The sequence below is a fragment of the Ptychodera flava genome, chromosome 18 (genome assembly GCF_041260155.1).
Source record: "Ptychodera flava strain L36383 chromosome 18, AS_Pfla_20210202, whole genome shotgun sequence".
Taxonomy (NCBI): domain Eukaryota; kingdom Metazoa; phylum Hemichordata; class Enteropneusta; family Ptychoderidae; genus Ptychodera; species Ptychodera flava.
In genome coordinates, this window is record NC_091945.1 from 32,169,079 (window position 1) to 32,188,185 (window position 19,107).

General features: G+C 37.8%; 1 protein-coding gene across 1 annotated transcript; it reads right to left on the bottom strand.

Annotated features, from left to right (window-relative positions):
- Positions 1–992: 992 nt before the first annotated feature.
- On the bottom strand, positions 993–17,123 carry LOC139117401 (alpha-ketoglutarate-dependent dioxygenase FTO-like). Its single transcript, XM_070680486.1, has 8 exons — positions 16,968–17,123; positions 9,427–9,501; positions 7,355–8,000; positions 5,815–6,008; positions 5,161–5,295; positions 2,937–3,056; positions 2,401–2,510; positions 993–1,760 (listed from the first exon to the last, which is right to left on the bottom strand). The coding sequence occupies exons 1-8, from the start codon at positions 17,037–17,039 to the stop codon at positions 1,610–1,612; spliced, it is 1,503 nt and encodes a 500-aa protein (XP_070536587.1). The 5' UTR covers positions 17,040–17,123; the 3' UTR covers positions 993–1,609.
- Between the last annotated feature and the right edge of the window lie 1,984 nt (positions 17,124–19,107).

Below are 19,107 nucleotides of genomic sequence, written 5' to 3' on the forward strand. Positions count from 1 at the left end.
TGGTATGAACACAGGCGGCCTAGATGTATTGAGTTTTTTCTATCAGTTCCTTTCCTTTTCTTCATGCTCTGACTGATTGGAGTAAATAAAATAAATGGTTATATAACCTAACCTAGCCTCTTGACTCTTTATTTTAAACCCCATTACAAGGACGTTTATCTCTCATATACATATCTTATAATTAATTAGTCAACACAACTAATTATGCTAATCTGTGGACTTTATATATCAGGGATTTTCTGGGTTTGTCAACATTGCGAAGGATAGATAAAGTAACTACATCTTTATCTTTTGCAATGTTGATAGGCTAGGTTAGGTTATATATCCATTTATTTTATTTACTCTGATCAGTCAGAGCATGAAGAAAAGGAGAGGAACTGATAGAGAAAACTGTGAGAAAAACTCAATACATCTGGGCCGCCTGTGGTATGACCCTGGTTTCTGTTTGTTGAATACTTTGTGTGTTTTCTGTCGATGAGCACTGATTCATGATTTCCCTTTCATAAGCCTTTGAGGACTGAGTCTATTTTGTACCCTTTGTTTGATGGCATTTTGTACTGAAAAGCCTCTTTCACATTGGGCAGAGGACACTGGTATGACAAGAGCAATTTTAGCTAGGATGGCAAAATCAGAATACTCCTCTGTAAAACCAGCAACAGCTTGATATACATGTCAAAATTCCATGCGTCCCTATGAGATCTTGTGAAGTGTTTGTAAAACAGAAAGTGTGCTCTATACCTCAATACCTGGTGTATTGTTATGAGATTCAACAGTTGATTGAGCTGGTTGACCCCATAGTCAGGTGGACAGATCACTGTCTTGAATTGGGAATGTCACCCTTTTCTATTATCACTAGCTTGGATGGTCTTATGACTTTGCCCCACATGAAATTTCACACTTTGAGGTCTGTTTCACCGATCTGAAATATTGCAGTCCATCAGAAACTATTTGTGACTTTGCTCACATAGTTTTAAAAATACAAACAAAAAGTATTTGATCATGATAACTTCTATATTTTATTACAAAATATGTTCCTATGTTGGCGCAAACTCAAGTTCTCAATAGTATGTGATGTAAAAGAAAGAGAATTGTTTTGTAAATCTGGCAGAAAATTAGTCATTGTGAATGTAGTCATTACATTGAGGATTGAATGAAAATTACTTGAGTAACCATGATTTGTAAATACACAATCGCCCTTTCATTCAGGGTACACAAATTATTGGAAATATGGTATCATGATCAATATATAAAAGCAATCTGATTTTAAATTACATTGCCCTATTTGTAATAAACTTCATACCTAAAATATAAAAATATTGTTGAAATTTTGTTTTTCTGACAAAGAGGAGATTCCAATCAAAATAAACATTTTTTAGCACAAACAACAGTTGACTGCTTTCACTAATGCACATTTCGATGTAGCAATGTAACGTCTTAAAATGAGATCTTTTTGTTCAAATGTTCTGTGAATGTATAGAAACAGTAATGACATCAAAATACATGAACCACACTGAAAGTATCCCTTATCATTATATTACATGTAGTTCTGATAAAAAGGATGGTTTAAGCATTGCAAATACTGTCCATTGAAAAAGTACGAATTTTTCAATTAATAAGGTTCTTCCTCAATACTTTCAAGTTGCTGCATGATGTCAGCGAGGTCAAAGGGTAAAGGGTAAGTGTCATCTCTATCTGTCCAATATGGTCGATAGTCTGGTGTATGCTCGGATGGTATCTGGCAAATATCTCGACCAGAAAATCTACAAATGAAATTACAGCAAACGGAAATTGGTATCAATCCCTGTGTATATTTCAGATATTGGGAAATGAAAGAAAATGCTGATTTCTATGTACGATCTTTGAACTGGGGGACCACACTTACAGCTATGCAGTAATAGTGCATGACACTTTCAACAACGAAGTGTTTATTCATAAGTAAGAGTTCATATCATTGGTATATTCTGGGAAAAGCAATCCAAGTTGCATCACTGCAATGATATCTTACATTCAAAAAAAAGCATGAGCAACTCAATTCCCAATAATATCATTATTCTATCCCACTCCATAGGTGTAAAAGGTATGATTCAGAGCAATTTCAAGGTAAATGGCAATGACAAGAAGAGAGAAGGCTGATGTCTATTAAGTGCGCCCTCTACGCTGATCGGATGCATCGAAAGAATCATCCTTGATATAATAACATTTTGTATAACACTTAAAATTTTAAACTAGTTCAATATTCTAGGAGAAATATCAAGAAATCATTAAACTGACCTAAGGAATTAAGAAATGGTGTGAGTTTGCATGCTTTCTAAAGTGGAATTGTTACTATTTACCAATATACCATATATGGTATATAAGACAGCAAAACCTTTATCTGAAGTCTTGAAAAAAGAAACAAACCTGTTCATCCAATGGTCACGTAATGACTGTCTCTTGGTGAAAATGCAAAGCAATTTTTGTATTAGTGATTTGTTCTTCTCTTCCATGGCAGCATTTACGGTAAGTTTAGTCTAAAGGCAACCATAATATCATTTCCGAGGTCATTTTGCTAAATAGTTACTAAAAGTACAAGAAAATGAAAAATCTGAACTGTGCTTACGATCATTGATGGTATGATGCTATTTTACAAATTGTCAGCTTTGACAATATGTGTCTTAGTTTATGTAATAAATATGTGAATGCACCTAAAGTTTTTGCACAGATTTCCAGAATGACGGCTGACATTATGCAAAAACTGGTGATGGGAAGCATTTTGAAGTGATTTCTCTGATATCTGGTCAGTAATATTGTGTATAAGGCTTCAAAAAGAAGCTTTCCCGTGAAATAAGTACTGAAATGCTGAATTTAAATAAAAAGAGTCTATTTATTACAGTCATGTCTGATATATGAATATTATCATTATGTCATCTATCAACATAGTAGTAATTTTACTGTACCATTAATTCCATTTGTCTCCATTGACTTTCCAGTTCTTCCATGGGTTGTATCCAGTATTCACGTTCCTGGGAATGTTTGGCACCCTGCATCCAAAACTGGCGTAACCACTCAAATTCCACCTGTAGTGAGGTACATAAAGGATATCACTTACTTTTGTGTACAGTTCATCAAAAGTCACTTTTTCTTACAAAATTCAGGAGACACCTCAGATCGCTTTAACCTTTTTAGCACTGCAATTTTTCCCATCAAAAATTATAGTGTGCAACATTTTACTGATTTTGTGAATTTTTCTGTAATTTTTTTGACAATTTTGGACCAAATGAACATCACATTTTATCGGCTTCAGATTTTTATCAAAATTTTAGCAAAAATTAGAAAAAAATTGACTGGTGTATCAGGGTTTTCTCTCGACTGCGCAATTGCGCAAATTGCGCATTTCAAGCCATTTTCTGCCCTTTAAAAGTTACTGATTGCGCGAAAATCGCGCACAAAACACAACACGCAAATACAGACGCACAGTGTAGTGACCTGTAAATTTGCTGTAATTTCTATTCAGAATATTCCCCCGAAAAGACAAAATATTGCCTGTCAATTTTGGTGACGTGCATAACGTGGAGTGTACGAATCGCAAATAAAACACAGTAAAGGACATAGTTGTGTTTCAGTCTCCATGGATACTAGTGCCATTTTATGTTCATGTTTTGATAGGATATGTTGTTTAATGTCATTAGTAAGCATTAAAAAATACTGCCCCCTCAAATGTCAAGTTTGCCCCTAATTTCGATGAATGGGGGAGAAATTGCCCCCTCAGTGAACATGCAGAGAAAACACTGGTGTATATTTTGCTGTAGGTGACAAAAATTGACTTTGGCGCTCAAAGGGTTAATATTACATGTGTATGTATGACATCTACTATATAACAAATATTTTTCTATTCCAGCTACAAATGTAAACTTCACAATGTTGAATTTCTGACAGACATATTTGACTATGTCATTATAATCATGTTGTTGCCTTGGTTTGGAGAAATCTGCTTCCCTCTTTGCACATAGTTCTATCTTGAAAACAACTTGGCATGAATAGAAGGGGACTTTCCTCTTGTTTTTAATCATTTTTGCCACAACTTTTCAACCAGACTAATGTAGACCTGGTCTCTAGAAATTCAGTATAAATACAAGCACATTTTCTGACCAAACAGTCTCTGTTAATTTAACATGGCACCCATGGAAACAAAATTTATGTAAACATAGATGAGACTGACTAATTTTAGAGTTTGGTGATAGAATGCTTCAAATGTCATATCAAGGTAATCATTAGAATTCCATAAGGCAATAAAGAAAATATAAATTGTTCATCAGAATCGCTGCTTCTACTCTGCCCGATTTGGAATGTTTTTTTTGATTTCCGCAAACTCATACTTCTGCATTGCAATTACTTTGGTACTGCCGCTGGCGGCGCCCAACACTTTGTCAGGTTTTTGCGGGCTTGTGGGATTCTTAATGAGACTGTTGTGCAAACACTGACTGTATATTGAATTCCCTATGTTCTTGTTGAGAAATATAGTGTTGAATTCAATAACCAGTATCAGTACCTTGTCTGAGATATTTGTGGTTAGCCTAAAAGGGGAAAAGATTATTTTGCGTCGTCTGCATCCTGGCAAAAAAGTCTGAGGGACCGCGGTTACCTTTGACCATAAAAACAATTTAAAATATTTTTGCTCGCCGCTCTTGAACCTTGGTCCAAAAATCCGATGAACGAGATTTTTTTTTCTCTGACCTAAGCTGTATCTTTTGGCTATTTTATCAGAACTTATGTTTAGTGGTTTCCCTACACTCTCTGCATTGAATCCCTAAACTGTAATTTAATGCCAAGTATTTAGCATATCAACACAACCTATATGAGTATAATCTCCATTGTTATTGTTGAAAATTGTATTCAAATCTGGACTAGAATTCATTTGTAAACAATAAACACATACAAGCTGTGTTGACTAAAAGAATACTCAAAATTTAAGCGTGACAAACGGATTAAGGTCAGACACGGTAGTTGATCTACAGAAGCAGAATACTGAAAAACTTGCCACAAGTTACAGCTTATGTCCCTTCAAGTCAATGGATAGAGGAAAACACAGTAATTGTGAAATCTATTCATTCAGTACATTAATACACACTAGTGTGAAATTGACAGGATTGTATGGTTTAATTATAAAACACAGCTACTGACCTCGTCATGGATTTCTTCTGAAAACTGAATGACTCCCAAATCTAGTGACATCAGAGACACACAGCCATTTTCATTCTTGTTCAGGTTTTCAAGTGCTCTCTGGCTTTTCTTTTGGATGTCTGACAGTGAAGTGCACTGAAACAAATAAAGAATTGATTTTCCTCTCAAGTGCTTGGTTTGACATGCATGATTCAACCAAGCTTCGCTACTTACTCACTGTATATGACTAATAAACATTTATGCTAATATTTATACTGTGTCTCTGACAAGATATAGTCAGGATTAGTTGATATCTAAACTCATTTTATTCATTATCAAATGCATTGAGTTGTCGCTTTTGTATTGAATTATTTAATTCTCAGAACTTTCATTCTCAAATACAGTTCCTAACATGCTAAAAATGGTTTGTTTTTAGGGTTCTTTGCTTTAAAACCCACAGTAGATTTTAAGATCTGTTGCTAGAGGGCGCTGTCTATGGGGAGCACAGACAGCGCCCTCAAGCGATGGACCTTTCAGTCTAAACCCACCTGTGAAGGCATATTTTTGATCCGTGGTACAGATGATTTATTTTGTTTTGTATATCACAATATAGTGGCAGAATGGTAAAATTTGTGGGTTTATAAAAAGTAAGATATTGACGAGTTCTATCCATACCTTTGTCAGCCTGTGAGTGGAGCTAAATCTAGGTGTTGAGCCAGCCAATACACAGTGTAAGTGTGTGTCATTCATCGTATCTAACATGTAATAACATTGGCCATCGCACACTGGTGTCAGTATGGCAGGAATTTCTGTATTCCAAGCAACTTTCAGACCAACTTTCCAGTCCTCATCCTGCTCTGGTCTTGCACCTGAAAATATCACACAAAATTTTCTCTGTAGTTTATAGAGAGAGATGTGTGTTGTACAATAATACACATTCAACAAAATGACTTCCATGGTTACTTTTTTCACACCACAAGGAATCAAACTACCCATAACCACTCTGGTATTCACGCCCTACAAATGACTGTCATTAATAGAATCTCACACCCCAAAGGACCTGGGATCAGATTTCTCAGACGAGTTGGGGATATTTTGTCTCACACTTGCCTGCGGCTCGTGTGAGATAAAATATCCCCAACTCATGTGAGAAATCTGATCCCAGGTCCTTGGTGTGTGAGATTCTTTTTTTCTCACATGACCACAAAATGCGTTAAATTCACACAGGAAACATAGAATGTTTAACTGTATCAGCGACTATCCTACTTCGTGGCCATCTCATATTCCCTGTCACAAATGCGAACTCCGTTGTGAGTTCCAATGCTGTTACTTCAGCTTCTCCTATGGACAAGATGTCCAACAAAAAAATTGGCTATATGTTTCAAGTGGCCTATGTTCACCAGTTATTTGACAAATTCGGCTGTTTTTTGTGAGTCTGTCACAGACGATGTAGAACATTATCCAAAATCGTGACAACAATGTCGTCTGTCCCAGTAATCTGACCCGCTCACTTTGCAGTTGCAGTCAGTGTGTTACTCATTGTGCTATTGAGTGATATTTTGGGCTTGGAATGAAAGGCTGTTTATCATCCAATCAGAGCTCGTGTAATATTTCTGAGATTTCTGATTTCTGAAAAATTGATCACACACTCTGTCTGATATCACCTGATAAATCATATTTGCATATGTTGGATGATGCTTATTTAAGTTTGAAGTTAAACCCTCATTCACACACTCAGGCAACAAATAACATTCCTCAATCAATTTTCTGTTTGATGATAGCTTTACAGAGAGAACAAAATATCCAAAAGCTTCCATTAAGGTAGTATGCACCTCGAAAGTGAAAGACTTAACTTTTGCTCAAACTTTATCTTTCAACCAATCTCTTTAAAAACCAAGAATAGAAATTGCTGGTCACCATGAAAACGTTGATACTAGAGAAACAAATAACCAAAGATTTACCAATATTTGAAATTCAAAATGGCAGCCATGCCTGTGTTAAATCTAGGGAGAAAAATAAAAATTTTAAAATTTCGAAGAACTAAGCCGATGGAAAGTTTTCTTACACCAAGAGCTTTACAATGAACCCTCACAAGTGGTATATTAGAAAAGAATTGGAAAAGTTTGAGAGTCCGAATATTTGTCCCCGAGACGCATTCTACCTTAAAACCAAAGGATGTGGCATGTTCAATTTATGACACATGATAAATACTTACTGTAACAAGTATGGTTGTAAACTGCCACAGTGGAACCTTCCAGCAAGTTTTCATCACTATGCCAACTCACAGCTAAACGACCCATACCATAATATGGTTCATCTTTAAGGTACACATCACTTGGGTCCATGTAGTTCAACAGAGTGATGTTAAAATTACTGTTCCTCTCTATCACATTATTGTCATCTTCCTCCTGTGTAGATTTTCCACTTGCAGTGGACATGTCTGTGTAGTTATTATTCTCTCCTGCCACAAGATCTTCTGTCTCTTGTTCCACAGTTTGTTCACTTCTACTCCTGCCAGCCAATTTCTTGACCATTAAAAGTTTGCTTTGCTCACAGAAATAATTGTTCAGTTCTCTGAAGACACTGCACGCTTCCTCAATGTCATTGCTAGGGGGTCTCCCTGCAAAGGACCATGGGAGTGTAAATAGTCGCAAATTGAGGTACTTGTAAGTCAGTCCAGGCTCACCAATCAGAGTGCGGGATACAGGAGTTGTAATGGTCTTTTTGTTGATTTTGACTCTGTCCTGGTAAAGGTAGCCGTGATCACGTAATGTTTCAAAGGCCCACTGAATCCTACCATGCAGAGCAGAGGTTATGTCATCTTTCTGCTGCAGTACAAAATTTGAATAGCTTTCTTCTACCTGCAATGAACCAAAATAAATTCAGTTGAAACTAGACTGGTAGACATTCTATACATTTTCAACCACATTGGCACTGTCAAGTAACACAACTTTGAAAAAGGGAAGCAAAATTTCAGTCATCCTAGAATCATCATTCATTGTTTTGAACTCTGAATTTGAATATCCATTGTTTTTACTGGTAAATACCATTGGAATGGGCCTACTCTGGAATAAAATGTCACACTGCGAGTACTATGATGGTCTATGTATATATGCCAAAGATACAATGTGACAGAAGTACAAAGAAATACATACATGGATAAATAGGCAGACAGAAACATCTACATTTCCGCACATGGTTTTGTTTGTACATTTGAGTTCTGGGTAATTTGAGTTCTGGGTAATTAAGTAAACAGTAACTGTACAGTTATTTAGTCAGGTTACAAGACGTCTGGACTGGCATTCATCTTTGTCCAGTTAATTTGCTTGACTCTGAAGTATTTGTCCATGTCTACATGTTTGTGATTTGAAAAATGAAGCCAAGTATAGTAAAGAGGTCACTCTTGAAATTCTGACCATTTCCTTGATGGTCATAGAACTACTGGTCTACAAGTACATATTTGTAATGATGTCACTGATTGCTGGTTTACAGTGTAGTTTGGTATTGCAGGTCATGAAAAGCCATGTAGTGATGCAGTGTGGCTTTATACATGGAAGCTAATTGAAATTGCCAAGCTAAGCTGCACAAGACTCCTTGCGGTTAAAGGGGAAGTTCACCAAGGATGATTTTACATATGTGGTAGCTCTGTGGTCATTTACCCCAGAAAAGCTATTTTCACCATTTATAACTCGCCCGATTTTCTACGAAAATGATAAAAATAGTACAGGAAGTTGTCCATGTAATTTGAATCATGGGGAAAAAAGCCCCAAGCTTGGAGCTTGCATCATGTGATATGGAAGGGACCATCTTCGGATGGGTATGGCCCCCACATTGTCCACTCACAGTAGTACAGTAGTAAACAGCAACACAAAATCTGACAGTGGACAGTTTATTATAAGTGATTCACCGTTTATGCAAGGATACTCAGTATAAACAAAAGTTATGTTAATACGCACAGCCTGGTTTGAGCCTGAGTGAGTGGACAATGCCATACCATGGGAAAATGGTGCCTTCCATATCACATTATGCAAGCTCCAAGCTTGGCGCTTTTTCCCATGATTCAAATTACATGGGCAACTTCCTGTACTATTTCTATCGGTTTTTGTAAAAATCGTGCAAGTTATAAATGGCGAAAATAGCTTTTCCAGGGTAAGTGACCACAAAGCTAGAACATATGTAAAAATCATCCTTGGTGAACTTCCCCTTTAAAGGTACATCAGCTGAAAGTCTTGTAGATCATGGGGCTGTGAAAGTGTCTTGTTCTAACCCCGAAAACTTCTCACTTACCACTTGCTCATATCTTTGGCACCATGGTAGAAAAAATTCACGCTGTCTTTGTAAATCTTGAATTAACCTCTGTTTCTATTGGAAGAAAAAAAAATGAAGTTTAATATTATATATTATAGCCCAAACATGGGACTATGTGCCCGAGGGTTGGTGACCATTTGCCCGACGTAAGGAGGGCAAATGGTCTCCTGCCCCGAGGGTACATAGTCCCTTGTTTGGGCTATAATGTTTTTATTACATGCCTATCTTGCTAAGTTTGCACCAAAAATATTTACGTTTATTGGCAATTATAGTCAAATGCTTTATTTCATTTTAGACGAAAAACGGTTCAAAATAGAACAATTTTCATCATCGTATGGCACATTGATATATTTAAACTACTGTTATGGGGTTTATCAATATTTTTATGCGAAATTTTCCAAAAACCGGATTTTCTGTGCAAAACATGAAATTTCAAGACTTTTATATCCAAAAGTTTTCAAGCTGAAATAGTTCCTGTTCACTTTCAGTCCAGTGATGACTATGTGGTCCGCAACATCATCCGCGAGTTACCATTGAATCCTACGGAGCGCGCGACGTTCGACATACGAGGCATGTAATAAAACACATGAGTTAACAACTAGTTTGATGAACTGAATATTTGACCATCAGCGTATATGTGCACCATATACTACATAGGTCAAGTGTATAGGTACCAGTCCAGTTATCGCCGAACATTTATAACCCGCATACTTACCATCCATTGGTTGGAGCTAGTGTTGTGTTCGTGTTAGTGTCTGTTTGAGTAATGTTGAAGGGGTAACTATGCAGGAACTAGTGTACAGGTATCACTGGAAAATATATTATCAATGGCACAGCGCTAAAATTTCGTTAGAAGTGGTGTAGATGTAAGTTTGACAGCTGACTTTACTGCAAAGGTGTCAGGTATATTCTTCACAGGAAAAGTTTTGACCAAAATTGAGTGGAAATATAGTCTAAAGATTTACTTATGCAAATTTCAGAATAATGTTGACAAATCTGAGTCAGGTCATACCAGAAACCTACACACCAAATGTGCAATGTGAGCTGGACATGTGTTTGGGGATGTTCTCACTTACGTACAGACATACATGTACAATGGTTGACCCACAAATGAATCCCCATTTATTTTTTTTCAGTGAATTAAACCATTATTATTGATTGGTTTACATTTCTGTAACTTTTTATTTCATATGAATTATCAATTGTGTTTTTGATGCGTCACTTGTACAATCATTGACAGTTTCGCTTCTACTATCCATGGTCTGTCCACCCAGCACAGCACTTAATGGTGCAACAAGGACAATGTGTACGACCCAATTTACATAAATATCAAAGCTCACAAAAACTCCCAAATATGATATAAAAAACACGTCACCGCATCTATTTTTGTATGTGACTGAGGATGTGAAACAAACTTTATTTTTTTCTGCCTTCATACCTGGTATTTTATTGTCATTTGGGGAATAGAACTAGACAACACTGCTGCACAGAACAAAATATTGAAAAATGCAGGTCTACATTGCTACTTTCACTGTCTTACATTTAAGTATTGTCACTGGAAATAAAAAAAGCGGAACTATATCGACCTATGTTATCAAATAGGTGATTGTTCTATGTCGTCGTCCCCTCTTTTATTTACGATTTTTGTCAATGATATTGGAACCACTCTAGCCAACACTTAGTGTTATTCTGGTGTTGAAATTGGTCTGTTGAAAATAATGTATTTTTTGTTCACTGACGATCTCACACTTGTTAGTTCTTCAAGAATAGGACTACAGCATTTGTTTGACCAACTGTATGAATATTGCTGCAAATGGAAACTCACAGTTAATGTCGGCAAAACTAGAATTATTGTCTTTAGGAGAGGTGGGGGTCTAAAAAGATACGAGAAGTGGTTCTACAATGGCCAGCAGGTGGCGGTAACTTCTTTCTATGGCTATCTTGGTGTTGTTCTTTCTTGGACTGGTCATTGGTATCAAGCACAAAAAGCGTTAAGTGAGCAAGCTAAAAGAGCATTATTCAGTCTCACTACCTGCCTTTGTAAAATTGGTACATTACATGTTTCAACTGCTCTCAAAATATTTGATTGCAAAATACCGCCAATCCTACTCTACGGTGCTGAGATCTGGGGATTTCATCCAGCGCCAGATATTGAAAAAATTCACAACAAAATGCTGCGTCATATTTTAAAACTGCACAACAATACTTCGATCATTGCTATGAGGGGCGAGCTAGGCAGACCAATTGTAAAATTATTAAATATTGGTTAAAAATATTGAAAATGGACAAAAACAGAATGGTATATAAATGTTACGAGTTCCAAAAATGTAAAATAGATGTACAATGTTATGATTTTTGGGCAAAGTGTAAGAGCTTTACTTCAAAGTTATGGTTTCGGAGAAGTTTGGGAACACCAAGGTGTAGGCGACGAGACTGTATTTTTAAGATTGTTTAAGCAAAGATGTATAGACATTGATATCCAACTTTGGATGAGCCACTTGAATAACTCTGAGAAGCTAAATACTTATCGTGCATTTAAGAAAGAGCTCACTTTGGAACCATATTTGACATGTATAAAGAAACCTGCTTTCAGACTTGCCCTTTGTAAATTTAGAACATCTTCCCATTTACTAAAAATAGAAACGGGCAGGTGGAATAATATTCCCAGACCCGACAGAGTTTGTAGCTTTTGTAATCTAAGTATCGTTGAAGACGAATTTCACTTTTTACTTGTTTGTCCAACGTATATGGACTTGAGAGCGAAATATATACCTTACTATTACTTTAATCCTCCTGTTATGTATAAATTTAAGACCCTCCTTTCATCTAAAAACACCGATACATAAGGAAGTTGAGCAGATATATTTTTTTCGCGACAAAACACAGGGAAGAGATTGCTAGGGTTGCCACTTGGCAAATATTTAAGATTTCTTGTATATGTATGTGTATGTGTTCTTTTGAATCAGTAATTTTGTTAACTAGCGATCTGTATTGTTTTCTATTGAAGTTTGTACATCTTGGCCAGAGGCCATTAGTACTGAATAAACGAAACCATACCACTGGAAATAAAGATATCAGACTTTACAAGTTCAAATGTATGTGTGTATTATTTGCTTTGATTAACTGACTGTATCAATTATGATCAATTCAAGAAATACAGTGAACTTTAGGGTGTACTGGGATATGGCCTAATCATTAAGGGGGAAAAAAGTCTCCAGTAATTATTGCATGAGAAAATTTTTCTCAAAACGAATTTTTTAGCACTTCATTCTCATATTTTAAGAGCATAACCTGCTGACCCAGAAGAAACACAGACTGCCCTAAAGCTAATCAGATATTAGATGGAGGAATGTTCAACTGAAACTGTTTTAGGTTCAGTGTTCAGATTTGACTTGGTCCTCATTCAAATGATGACTATGATGTCCTTTATGGAAAGAAGGTCAATACTGTGTTACTAGTATTTTGATGTCGTATTAGAAATTAAAATAAGTTTTCATAACATATTTGCCTTGTACCACATCTGCTTGTCCGAGAGAGTTAGAAATTTGGCTTCCCCTTTTTGAATATATCTATTCCAGGTTCAGCTACATTTTGTTTCAGTCATGGATCAAACATGAGAGTGACATAGTTTCACAATATTGTAAAGATCACTCTGCAAAATAATTTTTGTCCTTTGAACAGAAGAAATAGTAAATACATTTGACATGGGAAGTTTGGCTCCTCCATGTACCAGTGAAATAATCACAAAAAAATTGTAGAACATATTTCTTTGTGCCTTCTAGTGATCTCTGGCAGAATTTTCACTATGTCTACCTCTAGATTTTTTTCCTTTTGATGGACTTTCCGCCTTTCACACATACTTTTAAAAGTACAATATTTACTGTTTTTAATCATAGCCAAGCCCAACTCTAATCCCCTCCACGGTTGGATTTGAGGGTTGAATTTCACTGAATTAAGCTGATTTTGGTTCAGGACTTTGGAGGGAAAATTTGGCACTGAAGGAATTAAGTTTATCCTTTCGCTATATTAGAAAATTGGTCTACATGTTTTCAAAAAAGTTCCAAGGAAACCACTCTAGCACAGTAATCATTGCATTCTGGGGTGAACAGGGTAACTGCTTGAAGCACAGAGAGACCCTGGTTGAAGCATAGACAGTAGAGGGGTTCCCCCCCCCTCTACTGTCAGTCTGTCTATTGTTGGGGTCCAGACACTATGCACGAAAACCAGTTCACCCCACACAGCTTCATCCCAAAACCATTTCGTACCAAAATCACCTCATCCCAAGTACTACGTCGTCCAACGCCACTTCGCCCAAAGTACCACCTTGTACTAAAACCACTTTGCCCTAAGAAGTACCATCATTGCACTATCAACTCGTCCTAAAACAACGATGCCATGATATATCATAATGTAATTGTTTTACCTGCAACTTGAAAGCATTTGGCGACCATGAACCATTTATTCTTGCATGAAACCACAAATGGTATATAAGAAAAAAGAAAAATGCAAACTACTAAATGCTACAACTTAGAATTGTACGATGTATTTTCTCGAAATGTGAACACTTTCAAGATTTCACTCCTGGGATGACAGAAAGGTGATGAAAATTCGATGGCAGTGGTTGTTATTTTCAGCTTTACCAGTTGCCGATTAGTTTGGGGCGAAGTGGTGGTGTTTTAGGGGCGGAATGGTTTTGGGCAATGTGACTTTTGGGGCGAAGAGGTTTTGGTACGAGGTGTTTTGGTGCGAAGTGGTCTTGGTGCAAAGTGTCTGGGAACCATATGGTTGAAGTCACAGGCGCTGGGCTTGTCGGTTCGCGAAGCCCCTATGATACAAAGGCTTTGCGAAGTGACGAGCCTGTGATTAACTACAGCCTTTGTCAAAGTCTAGCAAGTCAGTCACCCTGGTGTACAGCCCCGATTCGATGGTCGGAACATGGAGGTGCCGCTGGTACGTAGGTCATGATCAGACATGGAGGTACTACCTCCATGATCAGACTATGAATAGTATGATCAGAGGGTTCCAAGACACTTCACACCAAAACCACTTCGCACCATACCATCTCGTCCCATACCATTTCGCACCAAAACCACTTCGCACCAAAACAATCACGTCGCCCAAAACCATTGCGACCCGAAAAAAAAAACACGACTTAACTCCCCAATTTATTGGTAATCGTTAAAAGCTGAAAATAACCAACCATGCCAGTGAAGTTTTAATCACCTTTCTACCATCCCAGGACTGAAATCTTGAAATTTTACACATTTCGAGAAAATGACATTGCATCGTGCAATACCGCGCACGGCACCTGAAATGTACCATTTAGTAGTTTGTGTGTTTCTTTTTTCTAATGGTTTCATGGAAGAATAAATGGTTCGTGGCAGCCAAGTTGCAGGTAAAAACAACGTAATGATACATCGTGACATCGATGTTTTAGGACGAGTTGACGGAACTACACAGTAAGCGAAGTGGTTTTAGTACGACGTGGTACTTGGGGCGAAGTGGCGTTGGACGAGGTAGTACTTGGGACGAGGTGGTTTTGGTGCGAAATGGTTTTGGGACGAAGTTGTGTGGGGCTAACTGGTTTTGGTGGCGAAGTGTCTGGACCCGATCAGAGTTACGTTTGAACACTACGGACAAACGCGGACGTGGGGGTCCAGACACTTCGCACCAAAACCAGTTCGCCCCACACAACTTCGTCCCAAAACCATTTCGCACCAAAACCACCTCGTCCCAAGTACTACCTCGTCCAACGCCACTTCGCCCCAAGTACCACCTCGTACTAAAACCACTTCGCTTACCGTATAGTTCCGTCAACTCAAAAACATCGATGTCACGATGTATCATAACGTTGTTTTTACCTGCAACTTGGCTACCACGAACCATTTATTCTTCCATGAAACCATACCATATATTAGATAAAAGAAACACACAAACTACTAAATGGTACATTTCAGGTGCCCTGCGCAGTACATTGCGATGTCATTTTCTCGAAATGTGTACAATTTCAAGATTTCAGTCCTGGGATGGTAGAAAGGTGATTAAAACTTCACTGGCAGTGGTTGGTTATTTTCAGCTTTTAACGGTTACCGATAAATTGGGGAGTTAAGTCGTGTTTTTTTTTCGGGTCGCAATGGTTTTGGGCGACGTGATTTTTGGGGCGAAGAGGTTTTGGTACGAGGTTGTTTTGGTGCGAAGTGGTTTTGGTGCGAAATGGTATGGGACGAGATGGTATGGTGCGAAGTGGTTTTGGTGCGAAGTGTCTGGGAACCCTGTGATCATACTATTCATAGTCTGATCATGGAGGTAGTACCTCCATGGTCTGATCATGACCTACGTACCAGCGGCACCTCCATGTACGTGTACGCATGGATGTAAATTTTTTACATCCATGGTGTACGTATGTACGGCGCTTATCTGACAAAACGTGCTTATCTGACAAAAATAACTAATTACTGCTTGTAACCATACTCATTTGTGGAAAGTAATCCCTCACACAATATTTCGTATGTTAAAACACACAAACGAAATCTTAATTAGAGCTGTCTAAAATCACAAACATCACAAAATAGCCATAAAATAGTTAACAGATACAGTAAATTTCATTGATTGCGTAAAATCGCCGAGCGCCTCAATTAATCACTGTGTATACATCGATCAACACATAGAGGCTGTCTTAAGGGGTAGAGGAGAGGGCACGAGGTCACATGAGGTCGTGCGCTCTCACGGTGACTGGAGTATCAAAATCACCACAATGGAAAGCAGAGTACTTGTGTTTTTGTTTTTCATCTGACACCTTCCTCGATCGCTCATTTAGCCATTTGAGTACATATATTATACTCAATAAACATGCACGTTGATGATAAGAAAAGCACCTACATGACGGCGTTATCTCCATGGTCTCGAATACAGTACAGCGAGCAAGCGCGAGCCCGGCTGATGGAAGAACAACCACAATACAAACGAATTAATACATGTCAACAATTTGAGAGTAGTTTTAATACAGAAACAAAATCCTTCGTATAGAAGACTTCGTATTAACGTTAAATTGGCACACTCCGTGTACACAACAACATCGTACGAAGGGCGAAGCGACATTTACCGCGCGCATGAAGTGCGCTTGCTAAAGTGACTCCCCAGGGTATTGCTAAAAGGATTTTTGTCAGATAAGCACGTTTTGTCAGATAGGCGCCGTACATACGTATGCCCGACGTACTGTGTGGAGCTATCAAAAGAATGCTTCTTTCGGTAGCTCCATGATAATAGCTGCAGTATTATAGCTCGACGTTTTGCTTGGGTATTTGGGTTTGACGGCAAAACCATCCAACCCAAATACCCAGGCAAAACCTCGAACTACAGTACTGCAGCTATCTGAGTAGTTGGATGTATCACACGGCGGTGCAGTCCGAGATCACAGTCCGATCACACAGTGCTGCACTCGCAGTGCAGAAGCGATTGGACATCCTGCGCTGAAATATTGAGGTTACAAGGAAATACGGGAAACTAAGCCACAGAAATACCTTCTCTCTTTTCCTCCTCTTCACTTCTTCTTCTTCAGAAGAGTCGGTCGAGTGATGTTTCCTTTTGAACATCTTTCAGTTGTGGTTCTCTGCTCAGCGTCGCTGAAAACACTGGCTGACCTTCTTGCAGGTCAACGGGTCACGTGAGGTCATCGTCAACTTCCGGCTTAGTTTAAAGGCGTTTTAAAGTTTTAAAACATACACGATTACACATCGACCGACTCGTGGCGCTTTTTGTCGTTCTGAAATTGTACCCATGCCCAGCAGATATGCAAAGGGTGCTTGATATATTTTAACATAGCTTTTCTTGGTCTACTTCCCTGTCCCTATTCTGCCACTGGCTGCGCTGTAAAATCATGAATATGTAGCAGCCAGCGGCAGAAAAGGACAACTATGTTGGCAGCATTGCCGTGCGAATAGTTTTGCAGACGTCCGTTTGTTTTTGTTGTTTTGTATCGATCTTTATCAACACAATAATACTTACTACGCAAATAAAAGTGGTTTTATAAAGTAAAATGCCGCAAACATAGATAGCGATATTTTATTTATTTATTTACACTGTAGGCCTAATGAGCGGCCGAGTTACTAAATGAGTCATTTTCATCGGGATCAATTAATACAACAATCTTAATAATGACAGAAGTACATATAAGATAATAAAGTCGTCTACAAAGGAAAATTCAGTTTGATAAACTCTCTTAGCTTCACCTTAAACTGTATAACATTGGCGCATGTCTTATGTCGTTTGGCAGAGAATTCCAGAGTTTGCAGCACGGTAGGCCTAATGAAAACTCCGTTGACCAGTAGGCCTATTTAAAGCGGACTCCACGAACTCTACAACGTGTGGAGCGGTCTCAGTCAGAAAAATGTAACAACTTAGCCGGCTATTGAACCACTCTTTTTTGGGAGTGGAGATTTAGCCGAGTGGTTTTCTCTCTGGCCTCTTGCTAGGCGACTGATGCCGTATGCTGTGGTTTCGAACCCGATTGAAAACTAGCCGTATTTGGAATACTGTACAACAGCCTTGACGAGAAACATAATGTGTTTGATAAGAATGAACGTCACTCTGAAATACAAAGAACTTTACACAGATATTTTGATGCTTCCAGTCATACACTTAAATGTTAACTCCCATGAAATGAACTATTCTTTGTCCAATGGACGAACTTTGAACCGAGAAAATAACTCAAGAGAAGGATAGTCATAAGGTAATTCAAACAGAATACGTAAAGCTCTCTTTTGTAAAGTGAAAACTTCGTTGAGATTTGTTTCTGTTGTGTTTCCCCACACAACACAACAGTAGTCAAGAGTACTCTGTATAAGACCTTTATATAAAATGATGCGGTGGCTCATTGGAATAAATGTGCGTAATCTAAATATCTATGTGTTCATTCCATGATAAACATTCATCAACAGTTACTCCCAAGATTTTTCCATTATATCCACGGGGAATTTCAATTCCATTAAGATGTACGGATAATGAGTTGTTTGTCTCTTTTGGACGATTCAAATTGAAATTAGAACTTACCAGAAGATACTTTGTTTTTTGGTTTTTTTTGTTTTTTTTTTTTTTTTGGTTTACATTAATTTTATACTAATTGAGTTTGCCGTAATCCAATTAGAAATTGGTGAAATGGCATCATTCATTCTATCATTAACAACGTCAATACATTGACCACTTGCAAGCAAAATTTGGTCATCTGCTTACATGTGTATACTTGAAGAATCAACACATAAAGATAGATCATTGATAAAGAGCATAAGGATTGAACCTTTGGGAACACCAGTAGTTATATTACGCCTCTTTCACAAACACCCTATATAACTAACAATTTGCTGTCGAGAAGCGAGGTAAGATATAAACCAGGCAACAACGTTATCTGCTAACCATAACAAGATAGTTTCCTTAATAAAATGTCGTGGTTGATAAGATCAACGGCTTTGGACAGATCAAGTAAAAGAAGACTGTTGAAATAACCCTTGTCCATATCATGTAAAATTTCGTCAGAGAGCCTAATCAACGCGATACCCATATGGGAGAAAAAAGAATAACTAACATTATCCATCGAATAGAAATATGGTACAATCTCTATTAAAAGTATCTGTCTACCTTGCTGGTACATTGGACAATGTTTTAACA